We start from the raw sequence: 26,233 nt of genomic DNA on the forward strand, positions 1-26,233 counted from the left end.
GTTATAAGCCTTATACAAGGCTTTTAATTTTTTGCGGCTCCAGACAGATTTGTTTTTTTGGTCCAACTTGGCTCTTTCGACATTTTGGGTTGCCGACCCCTGATCTAGTGAAATCTGGGAGAAGGGGCGAAGTTTAATTGGCTGAGCAGTCAAATGTAATTGTAGTTTACTAAGATGAATTTATAAACAGCTAAAACTCAAAGATTAAACTCACAGCATCAGACTGTAGCTATGGTAACAAAACAATCTATGAATATTGTTCTTTGAATTTTTACAAAGTAAACTTGTCAGCTCCTGAAAATCTTAAATTTAAATGTTAAACAATTTAACATTGTTTAACATTTAAACAATGTTTAAATTTAACATAGATATGTTATCTATGCTGCAACATAGATAAACATGTTTGCAGCATGTTTATCTATGCTGCAAATATTAAATAAAATTTAACTGCATTGATATTCTCTTAGTTCGTGTATGTGCCATAGGCCGGTTCTAAATGTGATCAACATTACATTCATTGTGTTTTAGATCCACTAACTGATGACTTAACAGAAGTGCAAATATTTGATATTTATTTTATTTGTATTTTTTGATTTGTTGTTTTTAAGATTCTATAGTTGTGGTTTTAAGAACTGTTGGTAATGTCTCGCAGTAACATAATTCCCAGTAATATTTTACATTTCCTGTCAACTTAACATACAAAATACAGAGCCTTGGTGCCCCAACCACTGGGCTTAGCAAGTTTTCTGGGGGAAACCCAGTTGCCTACTATCTTATGCTTTATTATAAAGTTTGACTAATATCACTTTAGTTTGGGGCTGAGTGATGTGCTCTGGCTCCCAGTCTGGTGATTTATCATGGCTTCTTACAATGCTGAAGCCACGATAAATCACCACATAAATAATGGACTGTAGTTATTTTACTACATCATCTATTTGATATTAATGTGGACACTCTAATGTCAGCAGTGGTGGAGAAAGTACTCAAAAAATGTACTCAAGTAAAAGTAAAACTACCACATTAACATTTGTACTTAAGTAAAAGTAAAACTACCACATTAACATTTGTACTTAAGTAAAAGTAAAAAAGTACTGGCATTTAAAAATACTTAAGTATTAAAAGTAAAAGTACTTGCTGAATGCATTACCTAATCGCTAATACAATATCATTAAGTGAACCGGTCGTATTTAACTTTAATACATTAGAAATGTGCCATTTTAAAGAACAATGCCACAGATAAAGCATGTTTTTATTGTGTTTACTCTCTGTAACATAGTTTAGACTTAGATATGTGATTCTATGCATCATAATTTCAGGGATGGAAACATCTTGTCTCCTGTCCTAACATAGCATGAACTTCACTTTTTTTTGCCACTATTGGCATTTATTTTTAAAGAAATCCATCAGAAAGGGGATGGAAAGAAGGTGGGTGGGAGAGGACATGCAACCGAGGAGCCACGTAGCAGTTTTGTAGTCAAGACAAGCACCCTGCGCTACGTGACACAAAAAAATTAAGTTTTACCCATCAAAATTGCTTCTCAAATTGATCTCTAAGTATTAAATACTTAGAGTATTAAATACTTAGAGCTGAAATAAATTTCATCAGTAAAGATCTGTCCAGAAGAATCGGATCGTTCCTGAATGTCATATCAAAGCAGACTTTGGTCACAGCATTGTCCCATATTTGTGACACCTCAGTCAACACCTCCACACAATAATTCAGCGCATGAGTGACAACTTTCTTTCATCGCAGATGCAACATGTGTCTCTATACAGCTAGCTTTGCTAGCATAACGTCTCCAAGTGACGCTAAAAGTTGGACAAAGTCCCCACCGTCTGTGAAAGCGTAGCGCTGCTGATTTTACATGTCGCCATATCTTGTGATTTATGCAGCGCTATTATATTTCTGACGATTAGACAAACATCTTCTCCCGCTCAGAGGAAACCACTGCGCATGTCTGGAGCTCCACGTGCGAGTAAAGGTGGAGGCGATGGGTGACAACAGACACTAAGTCACGCTTGGATTTTACGGCGCCACCTTAAGACCCTGAACATTACATTTTAATGGAAAAAAAGCGCAACGCGACTTGGATGTAACGAGTAACGAGACGGTTTTGTAGAAATGTAGTGAAGTAGAAAGTACAGATACTTACTGTAAAATGTAGTGGAGTAAAAGCAGAAAGTACCCATTATTAAATCTACTTAAGTAAAGTACAGATACACGAAAATTGTACTTAAGTACAGTAACGAAGTACTTGTACTTCGTTACTTCCCACCACTGAATGTCAGCAACTCACTGTGATTGCCTGCTTGTATAAATGTGATTGATCTGGCAAAAATGACCAACATAAAATCAGGAAGGACAAAAAACCGAGCAGAACAATGTAGCAGAGCCTGATGTTGGCAGAACTTTATCCATTTATGGAGAATTTCTCTCCTTTCTGTCAGTCTGTTGCCCATCTTTCCTGCTTAAATTCTAAGAAAAATCTTTGAATTCTAGAATTCTAAAATGTTTCCTAAGATCACATCACTAGGAGCTACTATTAGTGTTAGAATTCTTTCAGAATAAGGGTCTTGGTTAAAATTGACCCACTGATACGTCCTTGGTTCACCTCAGGAGATACAGCAGTAATAAACCTGTAAACACAATGAACATTAAGAGTTAAGAGAAGACTGCGTGTTGTCACACAACAGCAGCATCTGTTCAGCGCCCACAGCCTCCAGAATCCATCTGAGATGTATGTTTGATCAAATGAATCTGATGCAGATAATGTCCAGCGGCCTTGTGCATAAAGCGTGCGTACGCACAAAAACTGTGTGGCGCCATATTTTTCTCACAAATCAGCATGTATAAAAATGAACTTTACTCAAATATAAACACACTTTTTTCCTGGAGTGAAAATGTGCGACAGTCACGCAAACATTTTCTGTCAAGAAAAAGTAGAATATCACTGAAATCTGACTCCATTCAGTTATTTAGACCAAGAAGCATCAAAACCGATGTTTTTTTTCATGGTTTTAATATTTTATTGTTTAAACGTAAATGATGAAACTGAGTCACATTTGTCCTCAGTCAATAACTAAACGCACACAAAATAAAGAAAAAAAAGGATGTAAAAACTTCACTCAGATGTAAATAGTACTTTTCCTCAGTTTTTTTCTCTTATAAAGATGTAACGCGTCGGTCTGTGCACCGAAGCACATGAAATGCATCTATGGGGTAATTTCATTCTCACTAAAACAGAAAACAGGGTTGGATCAGCAGATTAACTCAAACCTGCTGATTAAAAATAATCAACAGGTTTGATTATTTTTAAGGTGATCAAGGTGTGTACACAATCACATGTACATAAGTAGCAGCACAAAGGTGAGCCGCGTAATTGTGGAGCCCTTTGGATCTGATGGAGAACATCGCCAATGGAAAGATTCAGAGAGAGAGATTGATCAGAGACTATACTGACCTGATGGGAAATGTTGATGAAGGTTTATTATCATTTAGATTAATCCACACTGATCATCCTGGAGCTCTGAGCAGAACTTAAAGAAGGAGCCGTGGGACTCAACTACAGTCGTCCTTCAGTCGAGCTGCCCGCTTTGTGAATGCACCTTATGAACGGAAAGTATCTATATTCTGTAAATGTATAACTTCTGCACATGATTCTACTATTTAGAATAAACGTCCACATTCCCCACTCATTGGACGCTCTGACACACTGTCTTTAAAATCCGACTGAATTTGCATGATCTCTTTATTTATTTTTTTTTTAAATTTGGATTTTTTTTTTTGTCAATGTCAATGTCAAATTTATTTATATAGCACCTGTTTTTATATACACAAAAACAGGTGTAAAACTGCACGAAAGTGCTGAACAAGAATGATAACAAAATAAGTTGAAAAGAAAAGAGAAATATTACAAGAAAAGAAACAAAGTCCATATATATTGTTAAAATAATATAAGTAATAAGTACAAAAAAAGAAAGAAAGAAAGAAATCAAAATAGAACAGCTAAAGTATCAGGCCTCAATTGAACGCCAAAGAATAAAAATGAGTTTTGAGAAGCAATTTAAAATGATTCAGGCTGTGGGCAGATCTAAATTGGAAAGGCAGATTATTCCATAGAATAGGAGCAGAAACGGAGATAAAATAGGACCTAAAATTGAGCCTTGGGGGACGCCATACTTTAAAGGTTTGGCCCCAGAACAACATTGGTCAAGATGGACTGAGAAAGTTCTGTTTTCTAAATATGACTTAAACCATTCCAAAACTGAGCCTCTCAGGCCAACACAATCTTTTCATCTAAATAAGAGAATCTGATAATCTACAGTGTCAAATGCAGCGCTCAGATCTAAAAGTAATAAAACAGCAACGTTGCCTGAATAACACGTTAAAAGAAGATTATACACTCGAAGCAAAGCTGTGTCAGTACTATGAGCAGCTTTAAACCCAGAATGAAATTTCTCAGTTATATTATAATCTTTTAAAATGGTTTCAAGTTGAATAAAAAAAAAAACAACTTTTCGAGGGCCTTAGATAAAAAAAAAGGGGGGAGTTTAGATATGGGCCTAAAAATTTCTAATACACTCGAATCTAGATTGGGTTTTTTAAGTAGGGGTTTAACCACAGCATGTTTAAGAATTGATGGGACGCAACCTGACTGCAGAGAGGCATTTATCACCACTAAGATGTAAGAACCAGAGGTGACAAAAATGTCTTTCATCAGACGAGTAGGAAGACAGCCCAAAGGATAATTTGATGGCCACAGATGTTTAATTACTGAGGTCAGTTCATCTAGTGAAACTGGCTGAAAATGGTCCAGAGTAGCTGTGCATTGTGGCATTCCATGGGAATCTAAATCTAACAGTGTATTCAAGCCTCTAAGAGCTACATTTTTTTCTGTGAAAAACTTAGAAAAAGCCTCACAAAGTGCAACAGTGGCTAAAGGGCCTGATATAGTAGAAGGATTAACAATCCTATCCAGGACACTAATGAGGACTTGAGGCCTGTGCCTATTTGAAGCTACAAGATTAATCAAATATTTAGATTTTGCTAATTTAACATTATTCTGATAATTAAATAAACTATCTTTCAAAATTTCAAACGAAATCTGCAATTTATCTTTTTTCCACCTCCTCTTGGCACACCTGTATTTCATTTAGCCATGGCTCTAATAATTTATTTTTTGTAGTTTTTATAATTTTCAAGGGGGCTATACTACTTAGAGCATCTGAGCATGCGTTGTTAAAGTTAAAAATAAGAGCTTCAATATCAAGATTGCCATCAGTAGGGAATGTAGTATTAACAAGGACTGCATTTAGTTGGAGAGCAGTTCCAGAATTTATATGAGAAATTAAGGGTTTGGTATTGTTTGTATCCACAGAAAATCAAATATTAATCTAAAATAAAACAGGCAAATGATCAGTCAGAGATACATGTCTGAAGGATTTCAATGGTATCCAAACAAAGCCCATGTGATAAGACCAGATCCAGAGTATGGCCCTTTTAAGTGTGTTGGCCCAAACACAGATTGTGAAAAATAAAATGAGTCGATCAAGTCCAAAAAGTCCTTCACCAGAAGTTTATCTAGACAACATACATATATATTAAAATATGACCATACTCTAAACAAAAACATGCAAAAAATACGGAAAAGACAACAATAAAGTCCTTGTTAAATCTTGGCGGACAGTAAACCACCACACACAATGGTGGTTCAATTAATTTCACTGCAAATACTAGGAGCTCAAAGCTGGAAAACGAATTTATAGATTACTGTCTACAGTGGAAATTGGATTTAAAAATTGTAGCCAGAACTCCACCTTTGCTAGTCAACCAGGGCGAATTTATAAAATCACAGTTCTGCAGAAGAAGTTCAGAGAATGGGGACAAATGACCTTCTTGTAGCCAAGTTTCTGTGATGAATAAAAAAATCTAAATCCCAAGAAGTAAACAGGTTGTGCAGCATGAAGGTCTTGTTGGCTAAAGACCTTGCATTAATCAAGGCCAAGCGGATGGTTGATGGTACAGCAGCACAAGTCGAAGATGAAACATAGTCCAACCGCTTGAGGTTTCCATAATCCATATCCCTCCGTTGATCTCAAAACCGTCGATGATAGAAAAACTCCACCGTGTCCATCCGTTGAAGAGCACATCCCCAGAACAACAGGGTGAATCCAGCGGCGCCCAACATTCAGGAAACAGCAAAGAAATGCCAGGTAAACTCTAATGCTCACTCCACGTTTACCACATCTTCGATGGAATGTGGACGACTCAACAGCTCAGTGGGGATATTCCAGGAACTGGAAGCCTCGGTTTCTCTGTCCCAGACCATATCCAAATTGTAGACCTACCAAAGTTTTAATGTCCAGAAGTGCTTGATGGTCAAAAACAATAAATTTTTCCTAAAAATGTATTATTTTTATTTTTGTGAGGTGACCTCATGTGTTCTGAAAGCACCTTTTAAATAAAATGTATAATTATTATTATTATTATAAATATTTATACTGCTATAAACAAGGACGTTGTCATGGTTATTGCTTCACGTGATGTATTGAAGGGTGGCGACAGGGCGGACCAGCAACTATGCTTTATTTCCCACAAATTAGGATTTATACAGGAAAGGTGCGCACGGCTTTATACATCCCGATTTTTTTGTGCAACACACTTTTCGAAATTTGTCCATACGCCAAGTTTTAATGTGAAAACTGTGCACTCTTTTATGCATGAGGCCCCTGAAGCGGGAACACTGAATGCAATCAGACAGCATGCAAGATAATCAAGACATGTAGTTCATTTTTGGATTTATCCATGGGAGTCTCCTGCAAGTAAAACCATGCCCATTTAATTCTGTAATCTCAGGAATAGGAAGTGAAAGCACACGGGGTCCGTGATCTCTGTGGATTACATTGTATAATGTTAACGCACAGGTAATGGGGGTTCATGGTTGCGTGTTTCCAGCAGAACTCTGGATTATGCAACCTGTGTTGCCCCAGTATGTTGGCTCATCTAGGGAAGTGCCAGAATCCCGTGGGCCCTTCTCCTCTTCACAGAGCCACGAAGGAAGAGGAAGTCAGGTGAAAAGAAAATCTACTTCCCACGTCTTTTACACAGCCTCTCAGTAAAAAGAGAGGATAATCAGTTCAGTTCAGTTTTTATTCATATCCCAAAGGGAAATAGGTTTGTAGCAAGCATCAAAAATGCAAAAAGCAGAAAACCACAAAAGACATCAAATAACAACTATGCATATTAGGAGAAATAACTAATGCCATGACCAGAACTAAAACACTGTTTCATGGAGTAAGATATGCAAATGTAGCAATTTATAAGAGATGGAGTACTTCAACATCAGCTACATCTTAAAGCTGCAGTACGTAACATTTACAAAAAATACGTGCTAATGGGGCAGAGAAACAACTTAATGCTCGAGGAAAACCATTGATGGAGCAGTCATGGCAGGCTCAGCTTTTGGGAACAAGTAACGGAGCAGAGAGCAAGGGAGAGAGAGTGAGCGGCGCATACATGAGGATGACTGACAGTGCCAAGACCCCTCTTCTGGCTCTGATTGGTTGATTCCAAACGAGCAGTGTATTTGTGCAGACGACACCAGGTTCATAGGGAAAAGGAGATTGAATTTTTATTACATATTCTCTGTCTCAAATTATACTGTCACAACATAGTGATAGTTTGTTTAGTTATATTATATTATATTATATTATATTATATTTGTTTAGTTAATAGTTTAGAATGACTATTTATGTTCTCAGCAAGAATTTAAGGCCAACAATGATACCATAAGTAATGTCTGCCCATTCATATATAAAATAGCAGGTGGGTTTAATGGTGTCACAATGTCAATATAAAAAAATAAAGCAAACTGAACAATGGATTTGGTGAATCATCCAAAATCACACTGTACTGATTCCAGCTTGCTAATGTTATTTATTTTATCCAAAAACTACACCAAATTTGAATTCTGATTAAAAAACAAAGCATGGCACATAACAGGTGAAATAGTGCATTCAGAAGAACATTAACATGTAGTAGAAATGCCCCTTGAAACATGAAAATGATACAAATCCTACTGAACCTTACCCATTCTAAATATAATAACAAACCCAGTCTTGAAAAGACTTGAGCATTTTATCTTGATAAAACAACATATTTGGTGTATTTAGAACACCGACTTAATATTCTGTAACAGTGCTGAGAAAGCTTGTTTTGCCAATTTATAAAACTTCTTACTAATGTTAAATTTAGTAAGAAGTTAAAGAGTCAGGATATGGCCAGTCTAGACCACTGTGACAGGCAAAAAAGTAACTTTGAAAAGATTTAGCAAGGAACACTTTTACTTCTTAGAGTTCATAAAAGCATTAAATGTGAAAGTCTGTGGGGCCACATTAATATTCATAATACATCAAACTGCTAAAACATGAATGAATGATTTAAATATTCATTTCTGTGGTCAGAAGGAAAAGTAGCACCAGACCAGTTTAGAGATGAGGATTTCAGACATAATTTGGTCTATTTAAGACAAAAAAAAAAAAACGTCAACACACTCAATATCCCAGAGACAATAAACTTGCTTAAGTTTCCTCTTCTAATAATAATATAGTTAGAGGTGATGGTAGTAACAGTATCTGCAATCAGCAGGGCGAACTCGCCTTGCCTGCTGGTGTATGATAGCCCGGCCCCAGGGCAGCCGTGGCTGCTATCCAGTGGCTTGCCACCATCAGCGTGTGAGTGAGTGTGTGAATGGGTGAACGGGTGAATGACTATAGTGTGAAGCGCTTTGGAGTCCTCTGGACTTGATAAAGCGCTATACAAGTACAAGCCATTTTACCATGAAAATGTCTAAAAACACTGACCTTTAACTCAATTACCTTTCACACTGACTGTGTATCATCTATACTAGAACATTAGCATGGGGTGTAATCAGAGCTTCTTGTTTCACTTGAGAGGCTGGTTATATTAGTTTGTGTCTGTTTCATTTCTAAAAAAAAACTAAAAAAAACATAAATGATCCAACAACCACAAGTCACTCCAGCATGAATGAGGAAAACATATCCCCACAGTCACTATTTTTCTTCATTTCTTCAGAAAAAAACCTCTTCTCTGTAAAAGTCTGTGTTGCCATCTATTTATTAGCTTCTTTAATCCAAGTCATATTGAGGAAAATTGATTCAAAAGTGCTTATCTGAGAAATTTTCCTTTTGGGATTATTTAATAAAGTGTCAAATAATCAATCATGTGAAAAAAGCCAACATTGTTTAACTAAATCCACAGGAATGGGTTTCTACAAGTAGAAAGAAGTCAACATTTAAAAAGATGGATAAGTATTTTTGAAAGAACTGAAGAAATTCACGCTGTAGATTAAAAAAAAACTGACCGAAGATGAGAAAATGAGTGGCTGACCTGTGCGTTCTATGTATTCAACACATTTCTCAATGAAGAGTGGGATGGGACGCTCTGAAGTCACCAGATTCTGCAGGCGAACGCCAAAGTAGTTGCTGTCCCAGGTTCTCCGAGTGGGTGGGTAAAGTGGCTTCGGGGGCTTGGTCGATTTGGGCTACAAGTAAAAGGGAGATGAGAATTTTCAGAAGCTTCTGGAAGGCAATTGGGTGAATAGGAATCAAGAAATACTAAACAATAAAGAAAGTAGTAACAACAAAACAGGTCAGTAAGGAACATTAAAACAAGAATGAGCGACAGAACAAATACATTTAGAAGGAAGAAGGTCTTTTAAAGGAGGTTGAAAAAGTAAACCGTTAACAGATGCAGAGAGAATGTTGAAAGTTTAATAGCAGAAGCAGAAGAATCTTATAAAGCAGCATAACAGCAAAAAGATATGTTATTATTAAAGCTACATACATTTTTAACATTTTGTGAGTATTTGTACAAGACATTGTGTACAATGGTATGTGTTGTTTAGCAGTATTAACAGATATGAGATAGGAGGAGCAATGGAGGAAGACAGGAGAGGTCAGGAGAATTCATGTTGATGTGATGACAGCTGGGAGGAGTTCAGTCAGGAGAGTCGCAAGGTGCTGAGCTGGAAAAAAGAATGCAGACTGGAATTTTTCTAGATTAGCATGACTTGAAAGCATACTTAATTTTTCAGGAAAAATTCCATTTTGCTTGGCAAAATTATTTACTTTCATAAATAATTGCGCAGTGCAGCCTGTTTTGTACATTTAGGATTTAATTTGAATCATTTTCAGATGAGAACAGAACAAGACTAAATTCCTTTTTATCATGCTGGTAACTTAGATTTCTCCATACTATTTTCTGCTCTTCTGCAATTGGCCAGGACAGTCAATAGAGTTGTTCTTCATTCTCATCTGTTGATCTAAAAGCATCATAGTTCTAACAATGCTTAGTATTCATGGCCATCATGTGGCACCAGAAGGCATTTCTCTGCTGATTTGCACACTGACTTGGCCCATAAATCTTCATCTTGGATTTGTCCATGAGGAAAAACAAAAACGTCAGGTGTATGAACATGCTTTAGCACTGATACACCACTGTATAGTTTACCTAAATTGGGGAGTATGTTTTCTAATTTTAAACCATGCATTTACCAATAAAACACTACATGTCATTTATCCATACATCCATTATCTTACAAATGTATCCCTAGTCAGGTCATGAGGGAGCTGCACAGTGGTGCAGCAAGCAGGTTCTGGGTTCGATTCCCAGCCCGGGGTCTTTCTGCACGGAGTTTGCATGTTCTCCCTGTGCATGGTGGGTTCTCTTCAGGTACTCCAGTTTCTTCCCACAACATTTTGGAGCTTTCTCCAAAAACATGACTGTTAGATTAACTGGTCTCTCTAAATTCTCCTTAGGTGTGCGTGTGTATGTGCATGGTTGTGTGTCCTGTCTGTCTCTGTATTGCCCTGTGATGGACTGGCGACCTGTCCAGGGTGTACCTCTCGCCTGTTGACTTCTGGAGATAGGCACCAGCACCCCTCCCGACTCCACTAGGGAGTAGAGACAAGGGTGTAAGAAAACGGACGGATGGACGGACGGACGGACGGGTCATGAGGGGTGCTGGTGCCCATCTCCAGTTTTCAGCAGGCGAGAGGCAGGGTCATCATAAACTTGTCACCAGTCCATCGTAGGGCAATACAGAGACAGACACTACAAACAATCATGTACACACACTAACACCTCAGGAGAATTTAGAGTACTTGGGAGAGAATACCTGGAGAGAACCTATGCATGCTTAGAGAAAGCATTCGGTAACACTTTGACAGGATGTGAATTAGACTGACACAACACTGTCATAAACATGATATAACATGAAGGAGTCTTTATAAATGTCTATGACTGTGAAGTGTCATTCGGTAAATAAAGACACTCAATGCAAAGTCACTCTAAAAGTTGCATTGAAAGTGCCAACTTTGCATTGAAAATTTGATTATTTGCAAAAAAATGCAAAGCTGACACTTTTAATGGACTTTCAGTGCAACTTTTAGAGCAACTTTGCATTAAAGGCGTCATTATTTACCAAATGACACTTCATGACAACAGTCATAGAGATTCATAAAAACTCCCTTTATAACAGGTGTTATGTCATGTTTATGACAGTGTCATGTCAGTCTTATGCACACCCTGTCAAATAAAGTGTTACAGAGCATTCAAACTCCATGCAGAAAAACCCCAGGCTGGGATTGAAACCCAGGAGTGCAGTGGCACAGTACTACCAACTGCGCCACAGTGCAGCCCTAATTGTCATTTAGTCTGACCATTTCATATTGATAACTGTAGAGACATTTCTCAGACTTCTTTACTTGTTTTGCCAATGTATAATTGAATCTGTGCTTTTCCCGTTTTGTTTTTTTCACATTGCTGCTAGAAAAATTTCCCTACAGAAACAATAATACAGTGATACCAATACCTAACACATGCTGGTTAAATATATAGACTTTATGCACATTATATTGATGAATGGCTGTAATACAGATTACGGTTTTGGTAACAGAATTGGAAGAGACAATGCTACCAAAAGAGACTTTGCCTTGGGGTCAGTCAGCTTATGAGATGAAGATGAAGTACTGCTGGAGAGGGTGGAGGAAACAGCAGGAAAGGCAAAGTTGTAACTGTTGCTGAAGCCCAAGACCTGCAACCTTGCTCCTTATCAAGACACAACCTTTTGAGTGTTGGCCCTAGTTCAGTTTGAGCTTGTGTGCAAGTGACATCTCCTTGTTGCCCAGCATAGATGTTATCAGAGGACAGAGAGCCTTTAAGGGAGCAGGGTTGTTGAGTCCTCACTGGCTCTGAAGCAGAGCTGGGAAGGTGGCTGGCACATGACCATGGCCTGCCGTGGGTCGAGTTCAGCATGTAGAACCATTTAAACTCGCTCCTGGCTCACTTGACCCTGGAGCAGCACCTGGGGTTTAGAGGAGTCACTGCTTTTCGTTTTGACATGCCCAAATTGTTGATCTAGGGGGCTGAGAAGTTCCCTGGGCTTCAGTCTTGGGAACTTCTTTCCAGGAAGAGTACATCTAGTTTCCAGGTCCAGAGGAAACTAGATGTACTCTTCTCTCCAGGAAGAGTCCTGCAGCTTCTATGCAGTGAAACATGTAAGAGGCCAAGGCCAGGAGGAGGAACCTTACCAAGTCGGCAATAGAGTAGTTACACCTCTCCACATTGATGTTCTTGCAGCTCTGAGATTTCCTTCAGATGTTTCTCCCCAAGTCTCTGCAGTTCCCTCTTTATATATGAATTCTCCATCTCAGAATCATCTTCTGTGCTCACCACAGAGAAAAGTACGATGGTGGTGGAGGTTGTATCCACCAGGGTGTGCAGGGGAGGCAGTGCTGGTCCTGCACTTCTGCTTCATGTCCCTTCTGTTGGTCACTTCAGGAGGAACAGAGATGATCTTAAATCAACCTCTAGTTCCAGAGCAGGTCACAGAGTGAGGAACGTCTTCTTGACAAAGAGGCATAAACAGCAGAGTCACTCAAAAGAGTCACTCAGGCTGGCCATTCTCTCACAAATTTGAAGGAACTGTTCTCCTGCCCAGTAGTATTGATCCCCTATTGGCCCCAGGGTGCCGTTTCCTGACCCTCCAGTGGTGCTGTCCAGGTCCAGAGGAAACTAGATGTACTCTGTCCCAGATCCCGGTGTCTCTGTTGCACTTAGTTTCAACAGTTTGATGGATACATGGGAGCATTATTCCTGGTAGAGCATGTACCTGAGTTTTTCATCCAGAGTCTTAATGGTGCTGGAGGTATCTTTTAACAGGTTTACTGTAGTGTAGGCCATCAACAAGTGGTACAAGCCCAAGTTTGCATACCTTGTGACTCCCAGTAGCTATTAGATGAAAATACTACAACATGCAGTAATACCCAAAGATTACCGCGATTTATGCAATGAGACATAAATCGAGACATGCAATGTCTCGATTATGTGCCATCATATGTGTACATCATATGAGAGTACACATATGATGTTATGTGTACTCTCATAACATCATAACACAGATGTATTCAGTGCTTAGGATAAATATGTTAAGATTTTGAGTAAATTTGCTTCTGGACATCTAGTATGAATCTAGCTCATTAAGGTGACTAACCTTTTGTTTGTTGGGACTAGTTTTGTTCCCCCATTTTGATACAATAAGCACTGACCTCCCTGTTTAAAGTTTTGTTCATTTGTTATCATTTGTTATAAAACCAATAAAAACTTAGATGAAAAAAAAGATTGTGTGCCAGTGTTGAATAATAGAAAAGACTCACCTTTTTCTGGTCCTTCTGTGTCTTTGATGTCTTCTTCTTCTTCATCTTCTTATCATCTTCAGGATCAGAGGTGATTGCAGGATTATCTATACCAATCTTCCATGGGTCAGCTGGGGAGAGAAGAGGGTCTTCCTCACTGCCTCTATGGGCTCTTCCCTTTTTCTTTTTCTGTGTGGCAGGGCAAAACTCTTCACCATCACTATCAGAATGAAATCGTCTTTGATAGGCCTTTGTTTTGCTGAAGAGGATCTTAGAACGATGCTTGTACTTAGATGGTCGCCTCATGGCTTGAGACTTTCGATCAAATCCGTTCTCCTCATCTCCTCCTGAATGGAGGAATGGAGGTGTAATTTTCACCAGACGGCTGTGCGCGTCTTCAGGTACAACATAGATGTTGTCACTGTGGAAACCTCTGGATCTAACCAGGGTGTCAACAGGCTCTGCATAGTTGTCTGAAGCTTCCACATCTTCAGTGTGTGAGACTGGGCCACGAGGCATCCTGCGATTGCTTCGCATGCCTGCCTCAATGGTTTTAAGCAGGTTGGGGTCGAGCTTCTTTACATTAGGCTTAGGGAGCACAGGTTTAGGTCGGACTGGTGGGGGCACTTTGTGGTTGCGATCGTGGTCTCCGGCAGGTGTGCTGTGAACGGGGTACTCATTTCCCTCTAGATCAATCCTGTACTTTGCCCGCTCACTGGGTGTAGGCAGAAGTTGCACATCATCACCAATTGGACTGTAAGGTGGGGGGGCCTCATTATCATCATCTGATTCAGGATAATAAGCGGTGTAAGCTGGCAAATGACTATGAGGTGATGTGGGGAAAACATCTTCACTGGTGGTGCAGTCGCGAGTGGAGCTGTCAAGCAAGAAGGCCTTCTCAATGTTTGGCTTTTTTTCTAGCACTTCGTTGAAGAAGGGTGTAAAAACCTCCGTCTGCCGGTGATACTGTGACAGGGAATAGAGTGCTGTGAACTTAGCAGCAATCTCTGTGGCAATGTGCTCCCCTTCAGTCATGAGCTCCTTTATGGCATCACTCTCGAAGAAGTCCGCCTGACTGTCTGTTATCGCCACCATCTGGACGGGGATCACATCTTGAACTTCGGCCAAGAATGCCCGTAGGGTTGCCATTGATGCCTTGCGCTTGGCAGAGTAGACCAGAATATAGCCATGCACAAGTTCATCCTTCCGGACACCAATAGCTGAGTGGTAAGAGAGTATAGTGACTTGGATCCTTTTCCGGTTGTCCCCAATAATCTTATCGAGTATGAGTGTATTGCTCTGGCCTTGCTGTCCTGCACTACAGCAATGTGAATCTAAGAAAGGTGAGAGGATGAGGTCAACACTAAAAGGGTCCCAACACATAGCACACATGACTATTCTAAGATCTGTCTCAGCCATGTCTTTAATACACGGTAGGGGTGCCAAGACATCCAAGTTATGCTTAAGGCCTTCCAGCACTGCCCTGAGCCCCTGCTTAATTTGGAATTCTGTGAATTTCCTTGGAAAAGCTCCTGAGGGAATGTCAACAAAGGTACACTGCAACTTGTTTGCAAGCTGCTGGCCTTGGTGCCTTAGAATAGGTATGTTTTTGCAAACATTGTCTCTCTGACTTGAAAGAATGAGAATAAAAGGGAGTGGCTGAGCAAACTGATCTCGTCTATTCTGTGCTATCTCTGCTCTGATCCTACCTATGCAATCACCAATACAGTTGAGGGACTCAATAGAGTTAAACACACAAAAGCAGCCATGAGGTTTGAAAGTGGCAACCCATGTGTGGCTGAATAGGAGAGTGGAGTTAACATCCACAGGAAGAAGCTCTAGTTCATAAATTTTACCATCAAGCGTGTACTCATCATCTGTGGATTGAGCTCGGATCTCATTTGCTAGTTCCTGTGAGAGCCCATCTTTTCCAAGAAGGCAGAGGTTGATCTTATCAATGTTGGCACTGGTATAGTAGAGATTTGAGCGTCCGTGGTCAAGCTGTACCAGCCTGTTGGCCAAAACCTGCTCTACTTTCAGATCTACACAGTTCTGTCCACTTAAGCACGTCTCCTTAGTGGGATGGTAGACAAACCCAATGTGTTTAAGGAGTAGCGACTCTCTATCTGGGGCAAGTTTCTGCAGTGCTCTGTACCGGGGCTCCTCATTTAGTACACTGTGAATTTCTGTCATCTTGTCACAACTGGGAGTTGCATTAAGATCCAAGTCATAAAACAGCTCAGCGTGCTCAAACAGCATTTCCTGAAAATCCTCTTTGGCCTTTTCAACTATTTCCTGCTGGTGCCTACAGTAAACATCCTTTCTGTCAGATTCAGTGATGTACTTGTAGGCCTCATCTTCCATGACAAAGCACATGACCTCCTCCCATGGTTGTCCTGGACTAATAAAATGAACCCTTTCCAGAGTTTTCTTGAACCTATCTTTCATCTCCACCCTTCTTTTCTCAGATAGCAAGTGCTGGACATGGGAATAGTAAATTCTCTCCCCATCAGGAGTATTAAGGAGGTCGAAGGGTATTCTACGATCACTATTATCAATGTGATCTGACTCATCCCATGGTGTATGATCCAGTACCACAAACCAACACTGGAAATCTTGCCGGTTTCGGATTATAGTCTGTGCCTCAGGCCATGACAGGTGTTCAACTTCCTCCAGGCTACAGAAAATATTGTTAAGGGTTTTTGGAAGTGTTACTAAGTACTCTTCCCGCCGGCGTTTGATGTGCTCCTGTTTCAGTTGTGCAATGTACTTTGTGAACATGGAGCGAGCTTTTCGAGATCCCTCTAGGGTGATAAACTCATCATAGTCTGGCTGACCTTTCAAGTTATTTATGACTGTTTTCCACGTAATATGATAGTCCCTCACTGTTTGCACCATGAGCTTCTCAAATCTTTCTGTTACTGAGGCAGCGAGCTGTCGATGGACTTTATAGGCATCCTGGTATGGTATAGTTTTAGGCTTTCCTCTTGTTTTATCAATCTGCTGGATAAGGGTATTGAAGCAGTGCTCTACGTTGACATTGAAACGTGCTGATGTCTCAATTAACATCAAATTCTTTTTGCTGGCCACAAAGGTCTGCAGATCCCTCAAATGCTGGTCCATATACTCATCACACTTTGAGGCAGCAACAACAATAGGTTTCTTTGACTTAACGATTTGTGAGTAGAGGCTGTTAATGAATTTCATTTGGTCATCAAATTTCCTATTACAACCCTTACTAACATCAACACAAAGCACAAAGCCATCAATGTTCAGTTTCCCATCAGGCATCTGCCTCTGGTCAAAGTCCTGCTCCAAGCCCAGCTGGTCAGTGCAGATGTACATAAGCTTCTCTGCTGACTGGAGCTTAGTTGCTGCAGCTCGTTTGGTATATGGCTGTAGATTTGTACTTCGATGTGGAAGAAATGTTTGGTCATCAATGAACTCAGTTTGTTCAATTACTTGGATTTTACAGTCCAAACCCTCCTCCCCCCGAATGTTCACCTCCCCCCAATAAAGGAAGTGGTCATTGTTGACAACACGTCCGCCAAAGTCTATTGTACTGAGCACTGAGGTGTGCTCAGAGTAGTAATTGTCTGCATCTGGGCGCACATATCGATTGCACAGGCAGGACTTGCCCACTCCACAGTTGCCCTTTTCTTTTTCAGTCCCAGAGAGGCCAACCACACTAATGGAAAATGTCAGGGAGCGTGCATCCTTATTCTTGGCCATTATATACGCCCACTCATTGCTAACTTGGTTACTATTAGGAAAAATAGATCAAGATTTCATTCCAGTTCAGTTGCTCAATGGGTCAGGGCTCTGGAGGTTTTCATTTTCCCTGGGTTTTACTCAATCTTTTCCTTCAAATTTCTTTCACTCCTTGAGAGACTTTTCCGTAAGCCGGGTTAAAGCAGCCAATGCCTTCTTTTATCACCTTCCTGAAAGATATGAAATTTGAAAACAATCAGTTAAAACCAGGCAAAAATGAATAAATAAATAAAACATACTAACAAATACTAACAAAAACACTTAGACATGTTTTTCCATACTTGGACCGATTACATCTGTTGGAAACATGAACATTTCAACTTAAAAACTAAAAAAGTTGTCAAACATCTTTACTTGGATCCAAAAGTCTTCTAAATTCTAAGTTTTAATTTTTGCTTTTTAAAACAAAATTAATTTGTAAAAAGACCTCCTGAGAATGAGTGGTAACATCAATCATTCCAAGAACAATGAATATCAGAAAAGAGAAAATGGAGTGCTTTCAACTAATTTGTGCTGAGACAAGATAGAAATGGAATGCAGTCTGGGCTTTTGAGTGACACTGACCTAGAAATGATTGGCTTTGCTGTGAGAATGAAAGATAAATCAATTCTGATTTGTTATTATAAAATAGCTAGTAAATGTTATAAGTAGCCTTGGCATATACTTGTGAAAACAATCTGTGTCTTCTTCATTGTCACTCAATATTGGAACTCTAAATGTCTTATCAGTAGAATGGAGGACCACCACAGTCTACCGCTACCTTAACAAGCTAAAAATAAATGCCATACTGTCGCTGAAACAGGCAGAGCTGGATGCTCTTTGAGAACAGGAGCTATACTGCCTGCGCTACTGACATCACCGATCCGACCGGACCCATGGAGGTCCATTGTCGGTGGTAAAGTCCAGTGTCACTGTTTCCACCACCACACCAGACTCTATAAAGCACAGCTGATGCCGAACCAGATACAGCGCTATAGATGCTGGGAGAAATGTCAAAGACAAGCAGCGCTAATGGAGCTATTAGTACTGGAAATGCTATTGGAGCTAGAACACCGGTACCGAATGTGAAACCTCTACAACACCGAACGAAATGTTTATTCGTCAACAGCCGGACACATAGCTATAGAAGTTCTTAACAGATCACACAGTCCAACCAGAGGTAAATGTCATTCATTGTTTCATTCACGAAACTGAAGGCAGCAGCAGCAAAACATCAGCAGCTCCTACAGCCAACTCTGTCCTCTTCCTCTGTTTGGTCCTCATAACCTGTTATTTCTAGCAAAGGAAAGTGTGATTTTCTCTGTAGATGTCCCCTTTTGTCTGTTTCTCGCAGTGACCTGATGATGGTGCAGGAGAGCATTAGTTTTAGTCAAAACAAGCTTGTTTTTGGACGTGCAGTGCATGGGCCGCTTAAATTGTTGCATGATGCTGTGGGACCTTCACAACCTCCGAGTAATTTAATCGACTACGTCAATGGTTTTAGACGGCGTTTGTATGTGGGGGTGGAAATGGCTATGGGAAAGTTGACCTCTTCTCAGGAGAAAATGAAAAGCATCGATGAACGTCAGGTGTGCTTTTGGAGTCCTAGTGGGTACTCCATTTTTATGTGGGAAGGGGGTGACGATCCCCTCCAGTCCAGTAGGTGTCATATCCACTGAGATGAGTGCTGTGAGTGTGTGTGTCTCCTATCTTCTCTCCTGCAGGGTGTGTCAGACAGGTGTAGCCAGCTGGAGCTCATCATCCTATCAGGAGGAGCGGTTAAATAGGAGCTGGATTCTGGTGGCAGATGCCAGATGGTTCTACGTATCCAGCGAGTCCTCGTTCCTGGTCCGAGAAAACCCTTTTCTGGTTCTGTTTCCCGCCCGGTTCCCATCAGCTCATGCTGATAGCCGTTTCCCGTCTCCTGCCTGGCTCCGTCCTATCCGCCCACCTTCGCTGCTGGATTGCTCCCGGATCAATGCGCTCGCCTGCCTGTCCACCCTCCAACGGTCTCTCAATCTCAGTGGATATACCGGTTCCCCCCCAGGACCAACTCATCTCCACCAACAGTAAGATCTGCCTCTTCTCTGTTGCACATTGAGCTCCCATTCAGACGACGTGTTCATAACTCACCTTTTCCCACCAGAGCGAATCCCCGATGGGTCCTCACCTCCTGCCTGTTGCCGTCCGTTCACCTGTCTGTCCCAGCTGCTGGTCGAAAATAAACTTCAGACTTACCTTTGCTTGTGTTGCGTTTGTAATTGTCCTGCACCAGAGTCAGGTGACCAAACATGTCAGTAGGGGCCTCTATTTTTCCTCTTTTCAGGAAGGAGATGGATGGGCTGCTAATTGAACACACCGGGCTGATGATAAAAGCCCGGCCAGCCAGTCACTGGCCTGCTTGCTTGACCTCTGGATCAGACCGGAATGGGCAGCANCATTGGTTCATGCTCCTCTCAGATTGGCTGTGTAGTCCTCCAAGAGCTATATATTTTTTGTATGAATAAATTATTGTTTGTGCAGATTTGCTTGTCTGCCTCCCATTTTTGTGTCACGCCTTTGAGCAGGGCATGGCACAGAAAACTGGTTTAAATATTTAACAAAATTCTTCAATAAAGAGACAAAGAGAGTTAAAGGATGAATTAAGTTTTAAAAAGACTGTTTCATTTGAGGAAATTTTACATGATGGAATCAGGGTCGCAACTACATATTATTCAGATGGATGCGAACACATAAAAGCGCTCAAAAGTGCATACCTAAACGCTTTAAACAATCCCATTAAGGACGAAATAGCAACACTACATGAACCCGAATCTTCGGAGGACTTAATAAAACTGTCAATACGCTTAGATAATAGGATTCGAGCCCGAATTAAAGAAAGAGGCAATAGAAATCCTCCACCCAGACCTCTTCCCGTTGTTAGCCGCACCATCCCGGCTGAGCCCTCACCGAATTTTTCCAGCCCCGAAACCATGCAAATTGGACACACAAAATTGTCTCAAGAAGAGAGGCAGCGCTTAATGCGCTCTAAGTTGTGTCTCTACTGTGGCGAAGCTGGTCATTTCGTCTCCGTCTATCCCCTGCTGTTAAAAACCAATGTCCGCCAGTAAGGGCGAGGGAGCTGGCGGACCATCAAATAACCACAAATTCACCTCGTCTACTGTTACCTGCTTCTCTTACCTCTTCTCTTTTCTTCCAATTCGGTCTCCGCCTTGCTAGACTCTGGATGTGAACGTAATCGGTTGGATTCATGTTTTGTGCAGCAGATGGGAATTCAGACAGTCCCTCTCCCAGCCCCCCTTCGTGTTCTAGCCCTTGATGGCAAGATGCTGCCACAGATTACTCACCAGACCCAACCCATCCCACTAACCGTTTCTGGCAACCATAATGAGTGTATCTCATTCTATGTTTTTCCAACTGCAAGTACCCCGTTGATTTTGGGTTTCGAATGGTTGCAACAGCACAACCCCAATATAAATTGGGTAAGTTGATACATTGAATCGTGGTCTTTAACCTGCCATTCATCTTGTCTCTGCTCTGCCGTCCCGCCAGGCCCACCACCAGCAGACAATGATGAGGCCGATCCACCAGATCTCACTTCAGTGCCTGCTGAATATCACGACTTGGCTCAAATATTCAGTAAATCTAAAGCCTCGTCCCTGCCTCCCCACAGACCATATGACTGTACAATAGATCTGCTACCCGGGGCTCCTTTGCCCAACAGTCGACTCTACAACATCTCCAAACCTGAAAGGGAGACCATGGAGAAATATATACAGGAGTCATTAGCAGCTGGCATTATCCGCCATTCCTCCTCCCCTTTAGGGGCTGGTTTTTTCTTTGTAGGGAAGAAAGACGGNGGCTCCTTTGCCCAACAGTCGACTCTACAACATCTCCAAACCTGAAAGGGAGACCATGGAGAAATATATACAGGAGTCATTAGCAGCTGGCATTATCCGCCATTCCTCCTCCCCTTTAGGGGCTGGTTTTTTCTTTGTAGGGAAGAAAGACGGCTCTTTAAGACCTTGCATTGACTTCAGAGGGCTGAACCAAATCACTGTTAAGAACAAATACCCTCTGCCACTCCTCTCCTCTGCCTTTGAGCCAGTTCAAGGGGCCAAGGAGTTCACAAAACTAGATTTTAGGAACGCCTACCACTTACTCTGCATCAGAGAAGGGGATGAGTGGAAGACGGCCTTTAAGACTCCATTAGGCCATTTTGAGTATTTAGTGATGCCCTTCGGTTTAACTAACGCACCAGCGTGCTTTCAGGCTCTCGTTAATGATGTCCTAAGGGACTTTCTGAATGTGTTCGTGTTTGTCTATCTCGATGACATTTTGATTTTTTCCAAGAACTTACTTGAGCACAGGAACCATGTCCGTCTGGTGTTGCAGCGCCTCCTGGAAAATAAGTTGTTTGTAAAAGTGGAGAAATGCGAGTTTCACCAACCATCAGTCTCCTTCCTGGGTTTCATCCTAGAGGGTTGACAGGTCAGACCAGCGGAGGAAAAAGTCAAGGCAGTTTTAGAATGGCCCACTCCTACAACCCGAAAACAACTCCAAAGATTTCTTGGGTTCGCCAATTTCTACCAACGTTTTATTCGTAATTATAGCCAAACTGCCCAACCCTTAACTGCTCTAAACTCAACCAAGACTCCATTCAGCTGGACCCCTGCAGCTAATGAAGCCTTTTCCAGGTTAAAAAGCCTTTTTGCCAACGCGCCTGTTCTCATCCAGCCTGACCCCACCAAACAGTTCATTGTCGACGTGGATGCTTCAGATTCAGGAGTAGGAGCCGTTCTCTCTCAGCTCTCAGAAAGTGATCACAAGACTCATCCGTGTGCCTATTTCTCCCGCAGACTGTCCCCAGCAGAGAGAAATTATGATGTTGGGGATCGTGAACTACTTGCTATCAAATTAGCATTAGAGGAGTGGCGACATTGGCTCGAGGGTGCTATTCTCCCCATCGTGGTTTGGACGGACCATAAAAATCTAGCTTACCTCCAGTCAGCTAAAAGACTCAATCCTCGACAGTCACGTTGGTCTTTATTCTTCTCTCAGTTTAACTTATCCATTTCTTTCCGCCCAGGATCCCGCAACGTGAAGCCAGATACCCCATCCAGACTTTTCTCTCCAGACGACTCTGAGAAGGAGCCAGCCCCCATTCTACCTCCTAGCTGTTCGGTTGCTACGGCAACCTGGGAGATCGAAGATCTTGTTAAACAAGCACAACAGTCTGAGCCTGATCCAGGGACCGGCCCATCCAACAAGATGTACGTACCTACAGCTATGCGTGCCCGTGTCATCAGTTGGTTACACTCCTCGAAGTTTTCTGCTCATCCAGGCATCAGCAGAACCGTAGCTCTAGTTAATCGCCATTTTTGGTGGCCGTCCGTCCAAAAGGACGTTAAAGATTATGTCTTAGCCTGTCCCATTTGTGCTCGGAATAAGTCCTCCCATCAGCCTCCCTCAGGACTTCTTCAACCCTTACCAACTCCCAAATGGCCCTGGTAGCATATAGCTGTCAATTTCATCACCGGACTGCCTGTTTCCAAAGGTATGACCACTATTTTGACCATTAGTGATCGATTTTCTAAAGCTTGCCACTTAGTGGCTCTGAGAAAACTTCCTTCAGCCTTTCAAACAGCTCAACTCCTAGTTAAGCATTTGTTTAGATTACATGGTATACCTCTGGACATCCTCTCTGACCGAGGGCCACAGTTCACTGCTCAAGTTTGGAGAAATTTTTGTTGGGCTCTTGAAGCAAAGGTGTCACTCACCTCTGGTTATCACTCACAGTCAAATGGTCAAGTCGAACGACTTAACCAGGATTTGGAGACCACCCTCAGATGTCTGACCGCCACCAATCCGGCCGACTGGAGCACTTACCTCCCCTGGGTGGAGTATGCACATAACTCCCACGTGTCCTCTGCCACTGGGTTGTCCCCTTTCCAGGTCTCATTAGGTTATCAACCCCCACTGTTCCCGGCTGACGAAAAGGACATCTCGGTCACCTCAGTCCAGCACCACATTCGACGGTGTAGGGTCATCTGGAACAGGACCATCACCGCCCTGAACCGCACCGCTGAACAAAATCGTCGTTGGGCTGACCGTAAGAGGAGGGCTGCCCATACGTTTGTTCCTGGTCAGAAGGTTTGGCTTTCCACAAGAGACATCCCCTTGAAATCAATGTCCAAAAAGTTGTCCCCTCGTTTCATTGGGCACATTGTTGGCCCATCAGCGGTTCGTCTGCGACTGCCATCCTCACTTCGTGTCCACCCCACGTTTCATGTTTCTCAGGTTAAACCAGTCCATTCCAGCCCCTTGTGCCCCCCAGCTGGGCCCCCTGACCCCTGGACATTGATGGTCACCCGGCTTACTCGGTCCGCCGGATTGTTGACTCTCGGAGGCGTGGGCGGGGTTGGCAATACCTGGTGGACTGGGAGGGCTATGGTCCTGAGGACCGTTTATGGGTGCCAGGCTCATTTATTTTGGATCCGTCCCTTATTTCTGATTTTTGTTCTTCCCAGTCCCCTGGCTCTTCTGGACCGCCAGGTGGCGGTCGTTGAGGAGGGCGGTAATGTTGGGTTTCAGGGTGTGGGGATTAGTTTGGCTTCCTTTTCAGTTCTTCGGCAGACCACCAGAGGGAGCCATTGGACCACTCTGCTGGAGAGGGCGTGCCTGCAGGCTCAACTATCCACACCTGAGAGGAATTATCCAGAGGAGTATATAAGCAGAAAACAGCCAACACTTCCTTGCCAGAGTGTTTGCCAGTTTTGGTACTCTAGCTCCTCAGTGTGTTTAGTCTAGAGACGTCTTGTTTTTTGATCCGAGTTTGTTCAGGCCCTCACCCTGTTTCTTGTGGCTCTTCCTCAGGAATCCTTTGAGACCTTTGGAGTCTGTTTCCTCAAGTCCACCAGCCCTGAAGAAACCTTTTGTGACGCCTCGCTGCTCTTCCGTGGTGACAAATCTGACCTGCCCACCCTCCAACGTCGGGTTAATCTCCAGCCAGCCAACATCAGCTTTCCCCTTCATCTGGAACCACGTCCCTCCGCCCATCGTCCTCCACTTGCTTTTCAAGTAAGAACAGAGCTCACAGCCATTCGTTGACTCCCTTCTCATCCCCTGTGAAACCATTAACCTCTGTCTTCCCTTGTGTGCAGATGCACCTGGACTCCGACCCGCTGACCCCCCTAGCCATGTTTCTTTGTTTGATTTTTGCAATAAACATCTTTTACTTCCATCTCTCTGTGAGTGTTTCTGCATGTGGGCAAAAAACATTAGACCAGTGATTCTTAACCTTTTTTGAGGTACCGAACCCCCCAGTTTCATATGCGCATTCACTGAACCCTTCTTATCCCCCCACCCCCGCGCCGACATACAAAATACTTTGCGGTATTCTGATTTAGTAATGCAATTATATTAGCTGCGTTACCACCCCCACGCCACTAGAGGCAGTACCAACCCCGAAAAAGATTTAGAAGTACACCGAAAGCTCCAGAATTAGGTAAAAACAGTGAGCTTTGCTAAAGTAATTAAAGACACAAGTTCAAATCCATGCTGATAGTGGAACTCCTTCAATCAGTGCTCCTCCGCAGCTCTTATTGGCTAAGCAATGTAACGTGATCCTCTGCTCAGCAATTGGCTAAGCAATGTAACGTGATCCTCTGCAGCAGCGCTGATTGGCTCAGCAATGTAACGTGATCCTCTGCTCAGCAATTGGCTCAGCAATGTAACGTGATCCTCTGCAGGAGCGCTGATTGGCTCATCAATGTAACGTGATCCTCTGCAGAAAGTGATGGCAAAGCGGGGAGAGTCATCACGACTTTACACAGTGTGTCTTTACCTCCGCGGCAGAGGCTCCACCGAACCCCTGAGACCGACTCATCGNTGATTCTTAACCTTGAGGTACCGAACCCCCCAGTTTCATATGCGCATTCACTGAACCCTTCTTATCCCCCCACCCCCGCGCCGACAGACAAAATACTTTGCGGTATTCTGATTTAGTAATGTAATTATATTAGCTGCGTTACCTCCACCTCGGCGTTACCAACCCCGAAAAGATGCGACTAAGGAGCAGATTTAGAAGTACACCGAAAGCTACAGAATTTGGTAAAAACAGTGAGCTTTGCTAAAGTAATTAAAGACACAAGTTCAAATCCATGCTGACAGTGGAACTCCTTCAATCAGTGCTCCTCCGCAGCTCTGATTGGCTAAGCAATGTAACGTGATCCTCTGCAGCAGCGCTGATTGGCTCAGCAATGTAACGTGATCCTCTGTTCAGCGATTGGCTCAGCAATGTAACGTGATCCTCTGCAGCAAGTGATGGCAAAGCGGGGAGAGTCATCATGACTTTACACAGTGTGTCTTTACCTCCGCGGCAGAGGCTCCACCGAACCCCTGAGACCGACTCATCGAACCCCAGGGGTTCGATCGAATCCAGTTTAAGAACCACTGCATTAGACCCATTATGACACAGGGCACCACAGGTGAGGAGGGGAACAGTTTTTTCAGTTAGTTTGGATAGTCTGACTCAGTGCAGTGTGAATAAGAACCACAGCAGCTGAAAATGTAACAAATGTAATTTTGGTCCCCAATTAAACCAGGTCTAGGGGACTATCAGATGTGAAAACACCCAAAGATAACGTTTCTCAACGGGCACGCTCAGGAGACAGCAGGGAGCGCTGGCAAAAAAAATTTACAAAAGGGGGGCACTGCGATTCCTTTGGGGGCGTTTGCTCGAAGGTAAAAGTTGCACCTTAAAATG

At 42.3% G+C, this 26,233-nt stretch overlaps 1 protein-coding gene across 3 annotated transcripts in view; it reads right to left on the reverse strand.

Moving 5' to 3' along the window:
- arhgap5 (Rho GTPase activating protein 5) overlaps positions 1-26,233 on the reverse strand; it is a 111,140-nt gene that overhangs the window by 73,889 nt on the left and 11,018 nt on the right. For all 3 annotated transcript variants that reach the window (XM_007541131.2, XM_016665494.1, XM_016665495.1), the window contains 2 exons: positions 13,738-17,657; positions 9,410-9,563 (listed from right to left, as the gene is read on the reverse strand). In XM_007541131.2, the coding sequence (XP_007541193.1) occupies positions 9,410-9,563; positions 13,738-17,448 (3,865 nt within the window). In that variant the 5' untranslated portion in view covers positions 17,449-17,657. The remainder of the gene's footprint in view (positions 1-9,409; positions 9,564-13,737; positions 17,658-26,233) is intronic.

This window comes from Poecilia formosa, unplaced genomic scaffold (genome assembly GCF_000485575.1).
Source record: "Poecilia formosa unplaced genomic scaffold, Poecilia_formosa-5.1.2 Scaffold591, whole genome shotgun sequence".
NCBI classification, from domain to species: domain Eukaryota; kingdom Metazoa; phylum Chordata; class Actinopteri; order Cyprinodontiformes; family Poeciliidae; genus Poecilia; species Poecilia formosa.